The sequence below is a fragment of the Drosophila nasuta genome, chromosome 3 (assembly GCF_023558535.2).
Source record: "Drosophila nasuta strain 15112-1781.00 chromosome 3, ASM2355853v1, whole genome shotgun sequence".
In the NCBI taxonomy this organism is placed as follows: Eukaryota; Metazoa; Arthropoda; class Insecta; order Diptera; family Drosophilidae; genus Drosophila; species Drosophila nasuta.
In genome coordinates, this window is record NC_083457.1 from 14,610,464 (window position 1) to 14,628,173 (window position 17,710).

At 41.9% G+C, this 17,710-nt stretch overlaps 8 protein-coding genes across 8 annotated transcripts; 1 reads left to right on the forward strand and 7 right to left on the reverse strand.

The window, feature by feature from the left end:
* Positions 1 to 80: 80 nt before the first annotated feature.
* On the reverse strand, positions 81 to 2,035 carry LOC132793777 (alkylated DNA repair protein alkB homolog 8; the record flags this gene model as incomplete). The annotated part of the gene is given in 3 exon segments (XM_060803855.1): positions 81 to 1,577; positions 1,579 to 1,926; positions 1,928 to 2,035. Coding segments are annotated over 3 exon segments (1,920 nt in total), but the record flags the coding sequence as incomplete, so codon positions are not given.
* Positions 2,036 to 2,081: 46 nt separating this feature from the next.
* On the reverse strand, positions 2,082 to 3,802 carry LOC132793492 (cyclin-dependent kinase 9). Its single transcript, XM_060803441.1, has 4 exons — positions 3,481 to 3,802; positions 3,331 to 3,415; positions 3,017 to 3,274; positions 2,082 to 2,951 (listed from the first exon to the last, which is right to left on the reverse strand). The coding sequence occupies exons 1-4, from the start codon at positions 3,660 to 3,662 to the stop codon at positions 2,265 to 2,267; spliced, it is 1,212 nt and encodes a 403-aa protein (XP_060659424.1). The 5' UTR covers positions 3,663 to 3,802; the 3' UTR covers positions 2,082 to 2,264.
* Positions 3,803 to 3,940: 138 nt separating this feature from the next.
* LOC132793493 (small ribosomal subunit protein uS15m) lies at positions 3,941 to 5,035 on the forward strand. Its single transcript, XM_060803442.1, has 3 exons — positions 3,941 to 4,238; positions 4,300 to 4,433; positions 4,492 to 5,035. The coding sequence occupies exons 1-3, from the start codon at positions 4,033 to 4,035 to the stop codon at positions 4,989 to 4,991; spliced, it is 840 nt and encodes a 279-aa protein (XP_060659425.1). The 5' UTR covers positions 3,941 to 4,032; the 3' UTR covers positions 4,992 to 5,035.
* LOC132793495 (zinc finger Ran-binding domain-containing protein 2) lies at positions 5,029 to 6,788 on the reverse strand. Its single transcript, XM_060803443.1, has 3 exons — positions 6,454 to 6,788; positions 5,840 to 6,168; positions 5,029 to 5,779 (listed from the first exon to the last, which is right to left on the reverse strand). Exons 1-3 carry the CDS (start codon positions 6,534 to 6,536, stop codon positions 5,226 to 5,228), a joined length of 966 nt encoding a protein of 321 aa, XP_060659426.1. The 5' UTR covers positions 6,537 to 6,788; the 3' UTR covers positions 5,029 to 5,225.
* A 153-nt stretch (positions 6,789 to 6,941) lies between these two features.
* On the reverse strand, positions 6,942 to 7,979 carry LOC132793497 (small ribosomal subunit protein eS24). Its single transcript, XM_060803445.1, has 2 exons — positions 7,844 to 7,979; positions 6,942 to 7,549 (listed from the first exon to the last, which is right to left on the reverse strand). The coding sequence occupies exon 2, from the start codon at positions 7,537 to 7,539 to the stop codon at positions 7,141 to 7,143; it is 399 nt and encodes a 132-aa protein (XP_060659428.1). The 5' UTR covers positions 7,540 to 7,549; positions 7,844 to 7,979; the 3' UTR covers positions 6,942 to 7,140.
* Positions 7,980 to 7,993: 14 nt separating this feature from the next.
* LOC132793490 (UDP-glycosyltransferase UGT5) lies at positions 7,994 to 11,055 on the reverse strand. Its single transcript, XM_060803439.1, has 5 exons — positions 10,118 to 11,055; positions 9,766 to 9,927; positions 9,620 to 9,707; positions 9,107 to 9,562; positions 7,994 to 8,980 (listed from the first exon to the last, which is right to left on the reverse strand). Exons 1-5 carry the CDS (start codon positions 10,118 to 10,120, stop codon positions 8,097 to 8,099), a joined length of 1,593 nt encoding a protein of 530 aa, XP_060659422.1. The 5' UTR covers positions 10,121 to 11,055; the 3' UTR covers positions 7,994 to 8,096.
* A 359-nt stretch (positions 11,056 to 11,414) lies between these two features.
* LOC132793496 (peptidyl-prolyl cis-trans isomerase 5) lies at positions 11,415 to 12,796 on the reverse strand. The gene is made up of 3 exons (XM_060803444.1): positions 12,630 to 12,796; positions 12,344 to 12,468; positions 11,415 to 12,101 (listed from the first exon to the last, which is right to left on the reverse strand). The coding sequence occupies exons 1-3, from the start codon at positions 12,717 to 12,719 to the stop codon at positions 11,699 to 11,701; spliced, it is 618 nt and encodes a 205-aa protein (XP_060659427.1). The 5' UTR covers positions 12,720 to 12,796; the 3' UTR covers positions 11,415 to 11,698.
* A 366-nt stretch (positions 12,797 to 13,162) lies between these two features.
* LOC132793491 (solute carrier family 35 member F5) lies at positions 13,163 to 17,342 on the reverse strand. Its single transcript, XM_060803440.1, has 8 exons — positions 17,186 to 17,342; positions 15,612 to 15,965; positions 15,419 to 15,559; positions 15,303 to 15,356; positions 14,926 to 15,242; positions 14,595 to 14,860; positions 14,123 to 14,534; positions 13,163 to 14,061 (listed from the first exon to the last, which is right to left on the reverse strand). The coding sequence occupies exons 2-8, from the start codon at positions 15,699 to 15,701 to the stop codon at positions 14,013 to 14,015; spliced, it is 1,329 nt and encodes a 442-aa protein (XP_060659423.1). The 5' UTR covers positions 15,702 to 15,965; positions 17,186 to 17,342; the 3' UTR covers positions 13,163 to 14,012.
* Between the last annotated feature and the right edge of the window lie 368 nt (positions 17,343 to 17,710).

Consider the following 17,710-nt stretch of genomic DNA (forward strand, 5'->3'; position numbering starts at 1 on the left):
GCAATTTAGTTATTATAGTTAATAGGTAACTTATATATTCGACATTAATACCATAGTAAATGGAAAATTACTGTAAATATTCTTTATTTCATTTTCTATATACAAATTCAAGTCTATTTCCGTTCAAAGATGACACAATGGTTCCCCTGATCATAGTAACTACGAAGCAGCACAACTTCAGGCAATTGAGACACCAATTGCTCCAACTCCTGCTCCTCAAAGACATGATAGTATCGTAGGAAAGTTGTACGCTGCTCGTCTTTTGTTTTCCATGGGACATAGACATCTTGTTGCTGGAACTCTGTGCGGTTTGTGTGCACAGGCAGTGGCACTTGCACCTGCTGCTGTTGCTCCAGCTCTATGCCTTCCAATTGCTGCGCCAGCTTCTGGCGTTGCGCCTGCTCCGTGGTGCGCTCTTTGTTGACAGCTTTATTCTGTCGCAAATACGCAGATTTCCTGTCGTTTTTCCGCTGATCCTTGGCCCAGACATAGATAAGAGCACGACCACCAGGACGCAAGACGCGTGCCATCTCACGTATCGCTGTTAGACGCCTCTCTGTGCTAGCTAGATGATGGATAACCGCAATGGAGATGCAGCCATCCATGCCGGCACTGCGCACCGGCAACTGCAAGCAATCACATCGAAACACGCTCTGTCCTCTGCCATTACTCACACCCAGTAGACCCATGGAACGATCACAGCCGATGCTCAGCAGCTGCGGATTGCATCCTAGATATTTGCCATTCCCACAACCAACATCCAGAACCACTGAAGACGCTTCGAAGCTATTGAGAAAGTCAGCAACTTGCGGCCAAGGCGTGTGCCGTGTGTCGCTAAAGTGATCGGCAATCTTGTCGTACACTTCGTGCACATTTTGCTGCTCCAAGTAGCTAGCATGCGTGATCAACGCCTCAGTTAGAGCCTGTGGAACTGCAGTTTGTCGTGTGTCGCAGAGCGTGGGGAATTGACAGTCACAGGGTCCGCGACGTAACCTTCTAAAAGTGAGCGAGGTGCGTTTGCTGCGTGCCTGGGTCGTTAGACTACCCGAAGCTGTGGCCAGCACATCAATGTGCTTGGGCTTGATCCCATGTGTCCAATCGTATCGTGACTCGCCAGACATAACAAGCAGCGAGCGCCGTGGCAGAAGAACGTGAACCAGCTCATTATTGCGTCGAAAGTCCATGACGACATCGGATTGCAAGGAGAGCGATAGAATTGGCCCCACAAATGCACTATGCGTGTCCACATGTGGTGGAATTCCCTGTCCTGGCTCGTAGGCATTCACAGTCAATTGATCTGGTGTCAAGATCTTTGGCAGTTCAGTGTTGTCCAAACGAGGCCACAAGAAATCACAGGCACTTGGTATGGGCTGCTCCAGCAAAGGTTGCATGGGATCCACATTGTTGCTTCCGTAGAGGAATTCATAGCCAAAGTGCTTAACATGACGATGCTTTAGTGTGTCCTCCGTACGAACAGAACCAGCGTCGCCATCACCAACAGCATTTAGCAGAACTGCTTCCTCTTCAACGCTAATAAAATTTGGCAATAAAATTAATCCACTGGGCAGCTGTTTTTTGCCAACCGCTTTCCTCGGTTTCCTTAGGCAATTGTGTCACATAACTCAGGTAGGCCACCGCGCCTTGCTGCCCGATAGTCGCCAGATTGTGCATTCCCCGATACACCAACTCGGCATCCTTTAATGAGGCACACACTAAAAAGCAGTAAGACTTCGATGGCAACATCAATACCTGCGACACTTGACCGCCGGTGTTGGCAGCTGTTGCAAGTAGCGTTTCCTCGGTAAGTCCATTGCTGAGTCCTACGTTAAGCACAGCCAGGTATAGAGTTGGTACATCACTTGCACATACATTGCAGTCAGATTTTATGATTGCCAGGCAGCGACGTTGCTTTTTATCCGCCTTTTTTGGCTTTGTTTACCTTTTGCTCAACGTGCTGCATGCTAACGGAATGCGGTATAAAAATACCAGAACAGTGTGTGCACACATCACTAAAAGATACATGCTTATCGGATAGTATAATTTAACGGTCACACTAACAATGAATCAATGATCAAAACAAATGCATTTAAACGAGATTTTTATTGTTTATGATGGAAATGTTTGATGTTCCATGCATGGCATGGTCCAACAACTTAGAATACAAATACAAAACGATTTATAAACTAAACTACTGCATATACAGTCAGTCCCAATAGTATATGCCCTTACCTAACTTAAACATAAGAATACACGTAGGCTTATATCTACCAGACTCTATCAATCATGCTATTATCTTGTGGCTTTTGATTCATGGTTGTCAACTGCTGATGATAATTACGCATCTGATTGCTGCGACGCGGCTGAGCCAAGTACTCGAACATACTCTGCAGATGCTGTGACAACATCTTGCTCAGATCGCTGGGCATGGGATCAGTCCAAAAGAAATCATGATTTAGGGCAGTATCAGCATCAATTCGTTTCTTTGGATCCAGTGTTAGCAATTTGTCTAGCAAATCGCAACCAGTAGGATCCTTAACATATGGACGCAGTCGCTCCTTGACACGTCGCTTTTGATTCTTTGGCAATTCAATAGATTTGTAGAGTTCCAGTTCCTCGACACCGGGCCAAACATCAGGCGTAAATGAGCCACACAGTTGAGAGATGAATGTCAACTGTTGTTGCTCCGTATTGCCCTGCATGATGGGTGAACGAGTCCACATCTCAGCCATAATACATCCAGCTCCCCACATATCCACTGGAGGGCCATAGTTACGATCACCAAGCAGTAACTCTGGTGGACGATACCACAAAGTGACCACTCGATTTGTATAACGATTTTTGCAATCATTTTTGGGAATACTAAATGCACGAGCCAAACCAAAATCTGCCAGTTTTAAGATGCCATGCTTTGTGATCAGCACATTCGCGGCCTTCATATCGCGGTGAAGAATCTGCAATAAATCCATCATAAATGAGTACCTTCTAAGAATTTGTGAATTTCCAAGATAATTATTACCTTATTGCTGTGTATGTAATAAAGACCGTTGAGCAGCTGCTGCATGACCTTTTTAATCTCACCCAGACTAAACTTGACGTTCATATTTGACAGCAGACCTGCCAAATCGTGCTCGCAGAAATCAAAGACCAGGTAGAAGGTTGACCTGTAGCCATTGTGTACAGTTGCCTTGGTGCGACAAATCTCAATGAGATTAACGACGTTCTCGTGCTTTAGCAACTGCAAGATGCGTATTTCGCGCAGCGCTGTAATGGGAAACTGTATATGCATTTAATTAGTAAGAATTATTAATTTAGACTTCTTTGCACACTTACGCCTTCTTTTTCATTGTCCATGAGCACCTTTTTCATGGCCACAAACTTTTTGTTGCTCTTCTTTTCGCGTGCCTTGAACACCTCGCTGAAAAGTAAGTTGCACATTTAGTTTCTGCATTTAGATATTAAAGACCTGTTAATGCGACTTACCCGAATGTGCCTTGACCTATTTTAGCGACTTTCTCGTATTTGCTACTCTCATCACAGTAAGGAAAATCATAATCCTCGATGTACTTTTGCTTCTCCATTAATGACATGGTGCGCGATGAACTGCCCGACGAAACGCCCGATGGCGTCGATGCCTGCGGTAGCATATGCGACATATGTGACATTGTTGTAATTTTTACTAACAATATACGAATAAATTAATTAGTTTCGTGAATTTCACAAATTGTAACACTGTTTATCAGTTCACACGCGGAGACGTCAGAAAACAAAGTAACAACTGGTGGCTGCAGCGCCGTATTTTAATGTGTGTATTTCAGTGTGTACACACCGCTTAAAATCAGCTGTTTTTTGGAAACTCGTTTTTGTAGGTGTGTACACACTTTCCAAACAATGGCAGTTTATTTTAATATGGTCACACTTCGTACGATCAGCTGTTGTAGTGATTTCGTGTTTTTTTTGGTGTGTATACACTTGCCAAATGATATAACCTGGAGGGCCGCGTACACATTGAATAAACATAAAAAATTCATATTTATGAATAAGTTATTAAATATAGCGCAGGCAGTGCCGCGCCAGTTTGTACGCGACTACGCGTTCAAGTCGGATCTGAAAATCAAATGGGTGCGGCCTGAAAAGATTGCGAGCATTAGGCCGGAGAAGAGCGGCGATCTTGGCAAGCTGCCTCCGTTGAATGCCAATGAAATATTGCCGGAGTACAAGGATTCCAAAGAACTTCAAAAGTAAAAATGCATTTACTACGACTCGTAGCATAATGTTAATGATTTAATCTACTTATTTTAGTGCTGATGAAACGGTAAAATCACTTTTCAAGTTGAACAATAATCGGAATCATTTAACAACACGTTATTATCGCGACCAAATGGTTCGAGAAGTGCAGCGACATGCACAGGACTTTGGCTCTATGGAGGCAAGACGTAAGTACACTAAAGTCACGTTCTTTAAATACAATAATTGATGTAATTCTTCTAATAGTCGCCAAGATGACGGCATTCATTCGCCGGTATCAGGAGCACATGGAAAAGAGTCCTCGCGACAGGGTCATTAAAGTACGACTAAAGGAGCTTATTGAGAAGCGTAAAAAGTTTCTGAAATACTTGCGGCGCTGGGACTATCCACGTTTCGAGTGGATACTCGAGAAACTGGACTTGGTCTACAAACCGCCACCGACGCATTTCCATTGGATAACACGCAAGGAATCACTGCAGAAGTTGACAGACATTTACTGCGACAACATTAAGGAAGAGCGTCTGGAGGCGTATCACAAAGAGCTCCAGGCTCAACAGATTCCCTATCTGGAGGAGGCCATTAAGAAGATGGTATTTGTGCGTCAGGAGCAAATCGATTGCGATGTTCCCGTTACTGTAACGGAACAACAAATTGATGAAGCACGCAAGGAGCTGGCAAAGTTGAAGGAAGTGCGTGATGCCGAAGCAGCTGTGACACGCAAGCAATCGGATGATACCTTCCATTAATGCTTCGCCCCTTTTTTGCAATAAAATCGTTAAATGATTCTTAAGTTATATGAATTTATTGATGCTCATCGGGAGTTCCATTACATGTCATTGTTGTCATGGGGCGTGGCGTCGGGTGTGTAGACTTAGAATAATAAATAAACAGCAATTCTTTTCCAATAATGAAAAACAATTGATGAAAGCGCATGACATCCTTAGCGAAGTAGAGATGTGAAATGAAATGAAATGAATGATTCAGCGACGTCCACTTGCAGTGCGTTCGGCAGATCGCGATCGAGTATTAGAACGTTTCTTTCCCCGCTTACTGTTGGATGCATTGCTGCTGCTGCTGGAGTTGCTGGTTGATGAGGTTGATGACGTGTCGCTAGAGCTGGATGAGCTTGACGAGGACGACGAAGATGTTGAAGATGTGGAGTCACGAGAAGCTCTTTTACTGTTGACTGCAGCTGACGATGATTTCTCCTTGCTGTTGTTACTGCCATTCCCATTGTCCATTGAGTCCTTACTCTTAACATTGCTTGAGGTTACCTCGTTGTCTCCCCACAAATCGTATTTGGACAAATCGCCATCATCATCTTCATCATCGTCGTCGTCTTCTTCACCCTCAATATCACTACGTCTGGCACGCTTGGAATCGTCTCGACCACGTCCATCTTCATCGCTGCGTTCGCTACCGCGTTCATTGGTCTTGCGTTTCTTGCGACGACCAAACTCATCGTATTCGCTATCGGAGTCCTGGCGCTCCTTGTACTCGACTACGCCACGATCATTATAACCGCCACCAAAGCCTGTAAAAGCGAAAGATAATATTACTTTCTTAAAATAGTTCTTGTGTCATTTCAACGAACCTGTGCGCTCCTCCACATCAGTAAATTTGGGCGCATTGCACATGTTGCAGGTCTGGCGGCGTGCCCAGTTGACATTGGCACATTTGCTGCATTGCCAATCCTCGGCGCTGAAGAGACCACGTGACTTGTCCGCCGCAACTTTGCCAATTTCTGTACCCAGCTTCTTTTTGCTGGAGCTGCTGCCACTTCCCCGATCACGATCGCGGTCTCGGTCTCTATCTCGATCCCTGTCCCGATCCCGATCCGGCTTTTCATTGATGCTGCTGCTTTCGCGATCACGGTTGCATTTATTGCATTGCAGGCGACGCGCAAAGTTCAAATGGCGACAGCTGCAACACAAACAAATGCATAACCAACACACGCATTCATAACATGCAAACACACACACACACACACACACACACAGAAGACGCGCGCCAAGGCAAGCGAATGGATTGAAGGAAGAATAAGAGCAACAAAAACAACAATTTATTGTATTTGATCTGTTAGTTGTTGGGTGGGTTGAGTTGGGGTGTGGGGTGTAAGAGGATTATAATGCGTTCACACACATCCTACGTAGAATCGTACACTTGGCGTGGGAAGCTTTACGCTTTTGAAGCTTTACGCGCACTCACTCAATATCTGGGCAAATCCAATCGCCAGCCGAGACGCTGATGCTGCCGCCGCCGCTGCCGCCACCACCCCCGCAATTGGACATTTTGAAGCTCGGGTCGTTTGCGACTATATGATGCTGACTCTATTATGCGCTGCTACGAGAAGTCCTTGGCAACGCTGACAAGCGTATCAACTGACATTTAAAAATCAAAACTTTATACAATTTCTGTATATGAATCTTTTCCGGTTTCGCTTTTTTGCAATAAATTTCTGTGGCGTTGCTAGTAGGGTTGAAATGCCCAAACTAATATTGCCAGACCCAACAATTTGGGTGTTGCCATTAAGCGTGCGTTATGTTTAGAAAAGTATGGCAACGCTTGCTGCGCTTGCAATCAACAGCGCCGTTTTCGCATTGTTTATTGTCTAATTCGATTTGCCTCTAATCCCAATTGTCAACACATATTGTATTGACTATGTTATTGCAAGCATCCCCGTGAAAATGCATAGCTACATTTACTTTTAGAGTTTTATTTTCTTAAGCATATCAAAACAAAAGCCGCTCCAAAAGTAAACAACCGATTTGTGTGTTGTCGTTTAATTTATAAAAGCAAAAAAACGTAGCACATAAACCAGTAGCTTTTGGAATTGTTGGTGCGCGCCACCAGCAACACACACACACAATCTGGATTTCTCTAGTAGGGCTTCATTTACTTCTTGCCAGTACCAATCTTGGCCTTGGCGGTACCACGGACCTTCTTCATTCTGTTGCGACGTTCCTTGCGCTGCTTGCGTGTCTGCTTCTTCTGCTCGAAGAGACCATGACGGGCCAAACGGTATTTGGGCTCGAACTTCTTGGCAAAGTCCAGGGTGTCGTAGATGAGGGCAAAGCCTGTGGAACGGCCACCGCCGAAGTTTGTGCGGAAACCGAAGGCGAACACAACATCGGGGGTCACCTTGTACATGGCAGCGAGCTTCTCACGAATCTCCGTCTTGTTGACCGACGAGAGGCCGGGGTGGAGCACATCACACACCATTTGTTTGCGGGCAAGCAGACGGTTCGTCATGAACTTGCGGGTGCGGATTGTGGCAGTTGTACCAGTCGACATATTGGCGGAGCTGTAAGACACGAAAGATCACAAGCAAATTTAAACGGGCATTTCACACATAAATCATAGTATGTTGTCACAGTCTTTATGATTCGTTGTTGTTTCGGTTTTGTGCTCGATAACAACATAACCTCAATGCCAATACAGTGCTCCATCACTGAGCCAGTCGAGACTCCACGTGTGACACGCTGCGCTCAACACTTGTTTATACACGCTTCAGGACGCTTGCATTCATTTGCACCTGGCTTCACTCATTCCTGACACGTTTGAAATGCATTTTTGACAATTTTAAACCAATTATTACCTTTTAAAACACTTGAAAAGGTTTTAAACACGTCTGCTGTGCGAACGCGATTCTTTAGAAAGGAAGATGGCCACCGTCGATTGCGCACGACTTGGCAGCACTTTTTTCCAGTGTTGTATTCGTCGTTCGATATTTGTTGTCAATGCAACCGTGTTAATGGCGCAAATTCAAATCGATACAATCGTTTATTTATGTGTTTCATTCTTTATTAGTTCACTTTGGCTTTAATAAGTTTTTGTTTGTAAATGTAAAATTAACTTAATTTCGAGTACTTTGCCTCATTTTGTTTTCTTTTTAAAACAAAAACAACGGCAAAATATCCTCCTAGTAAAAGTGCACAAAACGCAATCGCCACACCAAAATAAAATGTGAACAAGTCGAATAGATGCAAATGACTTGAGGCAATATCAATACCTCGTGTTCTTAACGCAGCGCCACTCTTGTGGCGCACCATATAGTTCACCCAGAACATGGCACTAGCTACTGCTCCCAGCGGTCTATCCCGGAACTCACTGGACACTTCACGAATGGTCAACTGATACTTTTGCTGTGTCGTCAGCTCGTCCAGAGCCCAGTTTAGTGCTGCAGTGGTAATATTCGTAGAATCCAACTGCAATGCAATGCCTAAATTCACTGCCAACTGCATATTCTTGCGTTCGTTCTGAAATATTGGCAATCCCAGCATCGGCACATGCCGTACAATACCCTCTTGCAGGCTCAATAAATCTCCATTCATGATAAAGGCACGCACGCCAGGATGCGCCAAGATGTCAATCTGAGGCACTGCGTGCTGAATCATCAAGTTCTTTGGTTGACCCTCTAGTTTCTTCACATCGTGGCACGTCCAAATCACACGCTCATTGCGTGCGCCCAGAAACTCAAAAAGTGTCGCCAACTTTTGTTTAGGCAGGTTGCCGCAAAGCTGTTCGTTACCTAGCTGGATGTAGATAACGCCTGGTCGAGATTCTTCAATAAAACGTTTGATATTCCAGGGCAACTCACGTGGCCCACGTATATGCAAACCGCCGGCGGGCACAATCTGCTGTATCAATGGTCGGGGAGTCAAAAGGGGCACGTGATTATTCAGCAGCAGAAGTGACAAGTGATGAGCTTGCAATTCCACAACTGTTTTTGTTGCTGCAATTAAAATAGAAACTCGTTAAAAGGGCAATTTGAATTGAAGTGCTTTCGTCAAGTTCGACGATGCCAGAAGTCAGAGTTGCCAGACTTGGCAAAACATTTGATCATTCACAATAAACATACTTTTGAAATACTTGGTTATTACTTGATCCTGAGCCTCATAATGATCCTTGTGGAAACGTTTGCGTCTTGCAATACAATCGCGGATGTTACCCAAACGTGTTGAAAACCCAATATCAGCAGTATACTGCTCGAAATCAATCGGTGAGCAGGCAACTGGGACCAAAGATTCCTGCACAGCATTCATGTAACTGCCAAAGTCAGTGCTAACGATGCCAATGGTGGGCTTATTGTGCTTCTGACCAAGTGCCAACAGAGCCTCTGTGTAGAATAGATCCACGATAATAACATCGAAATTAAACTGATCCGTTGGCAGCTGCAGCAAAGTCTGCAGCGGCTGCTGGGAGAGAAAATTATCCATAGCTTGGGCACCGACATGGGCCAAAGAACTGCGTAACTTGCTGTCCGCCAAGCGGCTCAAATCATCCAGGTTGCCACCGGGAGCAGCATGCTGTTGCACTGTAAAATGGCATTTATTAGTTGTGGATTAAAAAGAAATTTTCAAAGTCAATTTACATTTGCTCCAGAAGTCATATTCTGGTGTAACAATCTCAGTTACGTTTTCCAAGCGTTCGCCCAATCCATGACTACCGTAAACAGTTACCTATTTGTTAGTTTATCAGTGTTTATAATTTTGCACTTTAATGTATTCACAAACTTACATTGTGCTTGCGATCGACCAGCTCGTTAACCAAGGTGCGCAACACTGCAAAATGACTCTCGCTGGCATGCGGAAAAATTACGAGTATTTCTGAGGAGCGACATCTATTGCCGCATAGCAGAAGCAACAGCAGCCACAGCAAACCGGCTCCTTTCAGCGGAGGCTGCAATAGGAGAGTAGACTATACTTATGCATGTTTATGTGTGTGTATGTTTATACAAAGATAGATTTCATTGGTACACATCAGCAGCGGAAACTTTCACAATCTCTCTGCGCTTATCAATTAAATATTTATAAGCCGCCAGGTCGATTGTCATTTGATTCCTCTTAAATAAAATGTGTCTAAAACTTACCATATTAAATCACTTCTTGGTGCTTGCAATTCTCTGATGTTTGCAACAAATTTGAAAATAATTCTGCTTTGATTTCGCGGCTTTCCTTTTGCTGTTCGCCGAGCGCACTGTTTGCTCAGAAGCAGAAAAACAAATACATAATAATCAGAAAAGTGCGACAGCGTCCAGAAATTCTGTGGTTATTCCATACACTATCTGGAAGTGAGTATTGGAAACATATGTGGCACATGAGATTGCCGCCAATAAGAATACATGCATACACAATCTCCATAGGCACAAACACATTCTCATGCGTATACATGAATGTGTGTGTTTATGTGTATAGTATTCCATTAAACGAATGGGGTACAATTGCACTGACACAGGCAAATTTGTAATGCCTCACAACGATCCTCTATCTCTCCCTCTCTCACGCTACTCGAATGTTTCAGTTCGCTCTCCGTTCTGTGCAGCTGTCTGCATAGTATGCGTATGGTGTATGGGGATACCTTGTATGTATGTATGGATGTATGTACAGATAAACATTGCATAGCTGAACTGCAATGCAGTCAAAGGCCGCTTGATCTTTATGCAGAAGCATTTTAATTACTTTTCATCTCAAACTGAAGTCGATTACCAGATACCAAACATATTTTTTAAATTCTGTTTCCTTTGCTCCTTTTCATCACATTTCCAATCAGCCTTAGGAATTATTCAAAGCTGCAATTGCTAATTGGATTTATTTTTAAAGTCTCCACGCGAAGTCTCCATAAACATTTGCATAATATCAAGGTTGGTGCTGAGCTTGGACATATGGGAACGGTCAATGACTAATAATGAAATCTGTTGCTTTAATATGTGCTCAAAAAATTGTCGAGTCGCCGCTAAAATCAAGAACGTGACACAAACAAGAAGATTCTATGAAAGCATTAAGCAACTGTGTCAGCTTTTAATTTTTTTAATCAAAATAAAAGTTGATGTAGAATCAGCGTAGCAAAGAGGAAACAAGTAACAAAAAGTTGAAAAAATCTGCGAAATAGTAAAAAGTCAGCAAGTGAATCGCATGAAACTGTTGTCGTTGTAAACCGGTTCCGTTTAAGGGAGACTAGCGAAGTACAAAGAAAGCCAACAACAAAAAGTAATCGACGCACACACACACATACAGTAATCGACAGATACGTAGGCAGACACAGTAATCGACTCACACACACACACCAGCAGTCGTAACTTGGCATCCAAAAACCAGTTCAATGAACCGCAACAAGAAAACTGAAATCCCATTTAGACACCCAAAAGAAATGAAAAAGGAAGCAAAAGGTGTTTTGTTTTTATCACATAGTTATTTATGCATTTCTTGACAGTACAATTTGTGAATAATTGAGCACAGAGTATTTTTGCTTAGAGGACAATTTAAATTGCAATATGCAGTAGTTTTTTTAGTAAATGCAAAATCCCAATTGCAACATTGGGGCAAAAATCGATGGTTTTAGACACAAATAATAAATTTTTCAATGTACTTAAGAAAAGAAAATCTCTATTATTGATATTGAATTGATTATGTTTGTAAGAGATGGATTAAAATGCGTATTATGCGTTCCCGGTTTACTCGGTGGCATCAGTCTTGGAAACGGAGAAGGGCTCGGGAACGGGGATGGTGCCACTGTCGGCAATCACCACATCCTTGACGGGACGATCACGAGCATCGGTGTTGCTAGCCTCAATCTTGCGGACCACATCCATGCCCGACAGGATCTTGCCGAAAACAACATGACGGCCATCCAGCCAGCTGGTCTGCTTGGTGGTAATGAAGAACTGGGAGCCATTGGTGTCCTTGCCAGCATTGGCCATGCTTAACCATCCAGCGCCATAGTGCTTCAGCTTGAAGTTCTCATCCTCGAAGCGTTCGCCATAGATGGAGCGTCCACCGGTGCCGTCACCCTTGGTGAAGTCGCCACCCTGGATCATGAAGTCCTTGATGATGCGGTGGAATTTGCTGCCCTTGTAGCTGTAAATGCAAGCAGCATAGAACGCAATTTGTTGTAGAAAAAAAGTGTAACGATTCAATTTGCTACATTCATCATTTGCTTTGATTAACTAATTCTCACTTAAACGCCACGTAATTGATATGAACTGAACTACTGTGGTTCTCTAACCTACAAATGTGTGCGTGAGAGTGTTTATGTCTGTGTGGATTCGTGTATAACTGTGTGTTGATACGCCAATTAGCGGTGCATTCTCTCTACTCACCCTTCGCCCTGTGGTTTCTCAGCCAGCTCCTTGAAGTTCCTCACGGTCTTCTCAACGGTTTTGCCAAACAAACCGATCACAATGCGACCTGCCGCATCGCCGCCAATAGTGATGTCAAAGTAAACCTACGCAAACACAAATACACATAGGAAAAACATTTTGAAAAGAACAGCGCAAATGATTTATATGTTTGTGTCTACCCTGTGACGTAGGTATACAATTAGGCATGGTTGTGTGTGTGAGCTGTGAATGTATGTGTGAGAGGGGGGATGATATGCCTGCTTACCTCGTCAGTCACTTTGGGTCCTTTGCTCTCATCAGCAACCACAATGCCGGCCGCAATGGCGACCAGGCACAGAGCCAGTTGGAACTTCATTTTTTATCAGGTTTTTGCTTTCGAATCAAATACACCCGCTTGACGACCGCACAGCTCGACAGCGAGAGCTGTGAACCGATTCGATTTGAAATCGTTTTTATCGACTGTTTTCTTCTCAGCTCAATGTGACCACAATTCAATTTATCGAAAAATACAACTCGGATTGGAAATTACTTTAATAATTATTGTAAATATATCCCAATTCAATTAATTGGGAGAGTACATTTATCATTTGTATTATGTTCTTAAGAAATTGAAAAATTTGTTATTTTCCTTTATTGGGTATGCACTTTATGTGATCGATAACATTTTCAGTTATCGATAACAACACACAAGGGCCATTAGATTTAAATCAATGATATGACGTTTAGTATTTTTATTTCACATAGCAAATTAAAACACATAAGTTACTATATACCAATATAATTGTTTTTTTTTATTAATTACGCATGGGATAATCTTATTGTGGATTAACATTTATTTCCAACTTGAGTTAGCTGTTTAAAAACAGTCAATATTAAGACAACTAGCTAATTTTGAAAACAAATTAATTTTCGTTTTTTTTGAGGCCATAATAAATGTATATATATGGAACTTAAAAATCACGAAACAATTACAACTTAATATTTATTTTTATTGTGTTATATTTAACATATAATTATGTGCATTTGAATACGATTAGGTTTTCAGGTTGCATTATAAACATCTAAGTTTAAAATGTATATTTTATTCTATGTTTGTTACCCGCGCTATTGTAAATGTGAAGGGAATATCAGACGGTGACATCTTAAACATCTCGATGGTTTGTGTACATTATAGAGTCGAGTACTATATTAAAGATTAGGCTATGCACAGTATAAACATAAAATTAGCACAATTATCATAGGTATAAGAGAAATAATAATTTTGAAATGAGCTTCAGCAAAATGTAAGACCTATCACATAGAGATACATACTAGGACTAAAGCTATTTACAGAAAAATACAATAGGTAGGCAATAAATATATTATTATCTTAGTAGTACGTAAAAGTGCAAATCAAGATCAACTTCTAACATATACAATATATATGCATATATGGTAAATATATGAAAGTTGTGCGGAATATCATCTACAACTACATACACACATATATGTACTATATATATCTTTTGTCGCTATAGATTAAAGAACGATTCGAAACGAAGTCGTGAACAGCCAAGTTTTGGATTTGCATTGCAGTGAGCAATTTGAATTTTAGAAGCGCGTTTTTCAAAAGCGTTCTTTCTGCCACATTGTTGTCGTTGTCAGACTTTTAATCACTGCTATTAATCAGAGATTCCTGTTGTTCATCATCGGTGACTCTACACAAAAATAGAACGCACAAATAGTAAAGCAAAAATAGAGAATACGAATTTCACTCACCGCACAATACTCGCTTTATGGCAACCGCAGACTTTTCTATATACAACTTTAAACAGTTTCATTAGCGGATCTGAATCATCGTTGCGCATCAGCAGCACAACGAGTAGTAGCGACAAAAATAGGCCCAACGAACCCATCCAGTGCAACGATGTAAATGCTTTGCCCCTCAACAGTATATCAAAGGCAATCGCTAGCGGTATCTGCAATGACATGGCCAGTGTGCCAATCAGAGACGAAGTGAGAAAGCAGCCCCACAGCCACAGAGCTACCGCTAGCATGGTGCAAAAGAAGCCATTGAGAAAGAGCAAGGCAAACTGTCCCTGGCTGGGCAGCTCGAATGTTTCGATCTTGGTGAAATGCAGTATAAAGAAAATGGGCCACAGCAGCAGCAGATTCCAAAGACCAACAAAGCCTGAAAGCAATCAACAATTTAGAAAGGAATACAATGAATGGATAAATAAATGTCACAAACCAAAGAACAGCGGGATGTCCACCTTCTCCTCGGTGTCGCTTTTTCGCTTAACAAACACCAAGTACGAGGCGTAGAAGAAGGCGCTGAATAGCGCCAATAGAATGCCTCGCGTTGTTTTGGAGTCGTGCAAATCGTTGATACTGGTTGCCACAATACCGCCAATATTCATAGCCACCGCTATGACCTTTGTGATGGTCAATTTATCGCCCGTTGCCGAGGGAAATACGGCGGCCAGCAAAACGACAAACAGCGTGGCAGAGGTTGATCTGTACGATAAAATATAATTAGATTTGTTGTCAACTGTTACGAACTGTTGCGATCTTAAGCCCACCTGACAAGCGTTATCATCGGCTGCTCGTCCATGTCCAGCGCCAATTGCGCAAAGCAATTGGCTGCGACCCACAGCAGACTGAAGAGCAACGCTGTCTTGGCTGTCTTGTGATGCGACTTCTGGCGTCGAATGCGCATGCTGGCGGCATAAGAGAGACGTGCCATCAAGGCGTCTGTGGCCTCATGCGCCGACATCTCGCGCACCTCGGCCATTTTGCAGAAGCGCACGGTGCGCACACTGGAGTCATCGCTTTCGGTGCCCGAGATGACGCCATTGATGGGATGTGCCACACGTATGGGCACAAAGGTGGGATCGCCCTGCAAATAATGAGACAGTTAAGAACTTAGCTCCGTTGCAATGAAATATGGAATGTTTACCAAGGCGGCTTGATTCGAATAGTAGTTCTCGTCGTCTCCATTCTGATCCATCATCTGCAACAGCAAAGGAGTAGTTAGATCACTGAATGAATTGCTGATAATAGCTATATACAAACCACATAGTTGCCATTCTGACGTTCACAGGACTCTTTCCAGGGCGCAATGATGCCAATGATGAGCAAATAAATACTGAACATCGACGTTTTGAAGTATGTGCAAAAGAAGGGCTTGTCATACTTGTCATCCTCGTAGAGAAACTGTTAAAAGTTTGTTGAATTCAATGACATTTGAGTTAAGAATTGAATTTACCTTGCTTAATTCACTGGACGACACCCAAAGGATGTTGACGAGCAGGAGGATTGTGAGGCCGAGCAGCAGCTTCTGTGTGCGTCCCAGCATATTAATTGTTACCTTACAATGCGATTTATTTATACTCTTTTATGGTGTGTGTTAAGTTACTGTTGTTGTTAGCTTTATCGCTTTAGTTGCGAGTGCGTTGAACAATTATTTGCGCTTATGCCGCCAACTTTTCTGTGTCATGTTTGGCGTTTTATCTAGAGCTGGAAAAACACAACTCACACACTTTTCCGACTGTTTTTCAATTACATGTTGGCGATGGCGAATTAAAGCTGATGTTTTCCACGGCTCCGTTGGTAAACATTGCTGTAATATATGAATGTATATAGTATACTATATGTTAAATGTTTTGCAGTTGCATGGAAACAAACGCGTGTCAAGCAAACAAAGCCATTGGCATTGCATTTATTGATTTTTGGTGGCATGTATTTATATCGCACTAGGAGGCAGTATCTAGATTCTAGTTTCTATGTCCGTCTGTCTGTCTGTCCGTTCATTTGACGCTTTCGTTCTCAGATATTTTTAAAGCTAGAGTTACAAGAGTTGGGTACAATAATTTGTAGTGTTGCATATAACTATAATTGTATTTAGTAGTTAACCACGCCTCTTTCGGCAATCACAAATAGATAAAAAGCAAGTTGCAAGTGATTAGAATTGTAAGACATATAAAGGATCTTTTAATTCATGATTGATCTGTTTAATTTTCTAGTTATATATAAAAATATTATCACGATTCTGGCTTTTTGACCAGGTGTTAATAAGATTCAGGTCATAAGATTGCAAATAATTAATTAACTTATTTATAATGTGCCTTAATCACTTTTGATATTTGTTAACGCGTATCTGACGGTCGAGCACACTCTCATTACTCTCTTTTTAAGTGCCGTTATAGTGTAAACAACTTGATGATTTAATTTAGGTACTTCTGATTGAGATTGAGTCACAAATCGCGTAGCCAATTTGATTATCAGCCAATCTTCTCAATTAGCGTCTTTGAGCCTCTTCAGCGTCAATGCGCAGCACTTAATAATTTAACGACTTCTCTCTCGTTTTCTGTTTGTTTATTTATTAATAATCACAAGCAATAAATGACCGATAATAAAACAGTTCGCACGGCGTCAGACTGAAAACTAATACGTAGCTGATAAGCTGATAAAACTCCAGTTAATGCGTATAATCATTAGGGAAATTCAGCTTTGTTTAATAAACAAATACCATTTTCAATTGCAAGGCGACAAATGCAATACAAATACGCAACAAAATCAATATGCGATGTTTCAGCGTCAGTCACTTTGTTTTTAATTTTTTTATATTATTTTTTACCACAATCAACAAGTCTTTATTGCACACATTAAACGATTCGCAGGAAGTCTATATATATTTAAAAAAAATCCCACTTGCAATTTGCCTTGCATTGCTTGCTGCTTTGTTGTTTTCTATTTAATTTATGCGGCTTTTATCGCCTTCCACATCGTTAAGCTGAGCTTCGGGGGCGGCTGCTGCATTAGTTAAATATGGTTGTGTACCTTTATGTTATAACTTTGCAATTGCAGTTGTTCGGAAATTGCAGCTTACGCAATGCTCTTTTCTTTTAATAATTTACTGCTAATTAATATTGTATGGTTAATATGTTTCACGGACCGAATAATACTGTTTTGTTCGATTTTCGTTCACTCGCAATACAAAAAAAACATACAGCTGTCTGCATTTGTAGGCCACACACTAAACGACGCAAACATCGTCAACCGATAGTATCGTTCAGTCGTGGCACCTGAAAACTGTTTAGTATATTAATCTTAGCCCAAGTTTTATTTCTTTATAATGGCAATAACAATAACAAAAATTCTATAAATGTATTAATACAGTTTTAAAAGATATTACATTTATTCGATTGTCGTTGTTGCTTGCAAATCGATAACAATCGCCACGCAGTCGATGTGTGCATGCGTTGCCAACTACTTTAATGTAGCGTGCGTTAAGTTATCGATAAGTCACACAACGAATTGTGCGGGAAATTCAAAATTTGAGGCTCCTTGGTGTGCTTTTACGTC

Coding starts and splice junctions, on each gene's coding strand:
- LOC132793492 (XM_060803441.1), bottom strand. CDS start 3,662: ATGTCACATATGTCGCATATGCTACCGCAGGCATCGACGCCATCGGGC. Junction 3,416..3,480: donor ATAGGTCAAGGCACATTCGG/GTAAGTCGCATT, acceptor CTTACTTTTCAG/CGAGGTGTTCAAGGCACGCG. Junction 3,275..3,330: donor TGGACAATGAAAAAGAAGGC/GTAAGTGTGCAA, acceptor ATGCATATACAG/TTTCCCATTACAGCGCTGCG.
- LOC132793493 (XM_060803442.1), top strand. CDS start 4,033: ATGAATAAGTTATTAAATATAGCGCAGGCAGTGCCGCGCCAGTTTGTA. Junction 4,239..4,299: donor GATTCCAAAGAACTTCAAAA/GTAAAAATGCAT, acceptor TACTTATTTTAG/TGCTGATGAAACGGTAAAAT. Junction 4,434..4,491: donor TGGCTCTATGGAGGCAAGAC/GTAAGTACACTA, acceptor TTCTTCTAATAG/TCGCCAAGATGACGGCATTC.
- LOC132793495 (XM_060803443.1), bottom strand. CDS start 6,536: ATGTCCAATTGCGGGGGTGGTGGCGGCAGCGGCGGCGGCAGCATCAGC. Junction 6,169..6,453: donor TGGATTTGCCCAGATATTGA/GTGAGTGCGCGT, acceptor TTTGTGTTGCAG/CTGTCGCCATTTGAACTTTG. Junction 5,780..5,839: donor TGATGTGGAGGAGCGCACAG/GTTCGTTGAAAT, acceptor TCGCTTTTACAG/GCTTTGGTGGCGGTTATAAT.
- LOC132793497 (XM_060803445.1), bottom strand. CDS start 7,539: ATGTCGACTGGTACAACTGCCACAATCCGCACCCGCAAGTTCATGACG.
- LOC132793490 (XM_060803439.1), bottom strand. Junction 9,708..9,765: donor TGGTCGATCGCAAGCACAAT/GTAAGTTTGTGA, acceptor ACTAACAAATAG/GTAACTGTTTACGGTAGTCA. Junction 8,981..9,106: donor AATAACCAAGTATTTCAAAA/GTATGTTTATTG, acceptor TTTTAATTGCAG/CAACAAAAACAGTTGTGGAA.
- LOC132793496 (XM_060803444.1), bottom strand. CDS start 12,719: ATGAAGTTCCAACTGGCTCTGTGCCTGGTCGCCATTGCGGCCGGCATT. Junction 12,469..12,629: donor GACCCAAAGTGACTGACGAG/GTAAGCAGGCAT, acceptor GTGTTTGCGTAG/GTTTACTTTGACATCACTAT. Junction 12,102..12,343: donor GAGAAACCACAGGGCGAAGG/GTGAGTAGAGAG, acceptor TTGCATTTACAG/CTACAAGGGCAGCAAATTCC.
- LOC132793491 (XM_060803440.1), bottom strand. CDS start 15,701: ATGCTGGGACGCACACAGAAGCTGCTGCTCGGCCTCACAATCCTCCTG. Junction 15,243..15,302: donor ATTCGAATCAAGCCGCCTTG/GTAAACATTCCA, acceptor CATTATTTGCAG/GGCGATCCCACCTTTGTGCC. Junction 14,535..14,594: donor GGACATCCCGCTGTTCTTTG/GTTTGTGACATT, acceptor GATTGCTTTCAG/GCTTTGTTGGTCTTTGGAAT.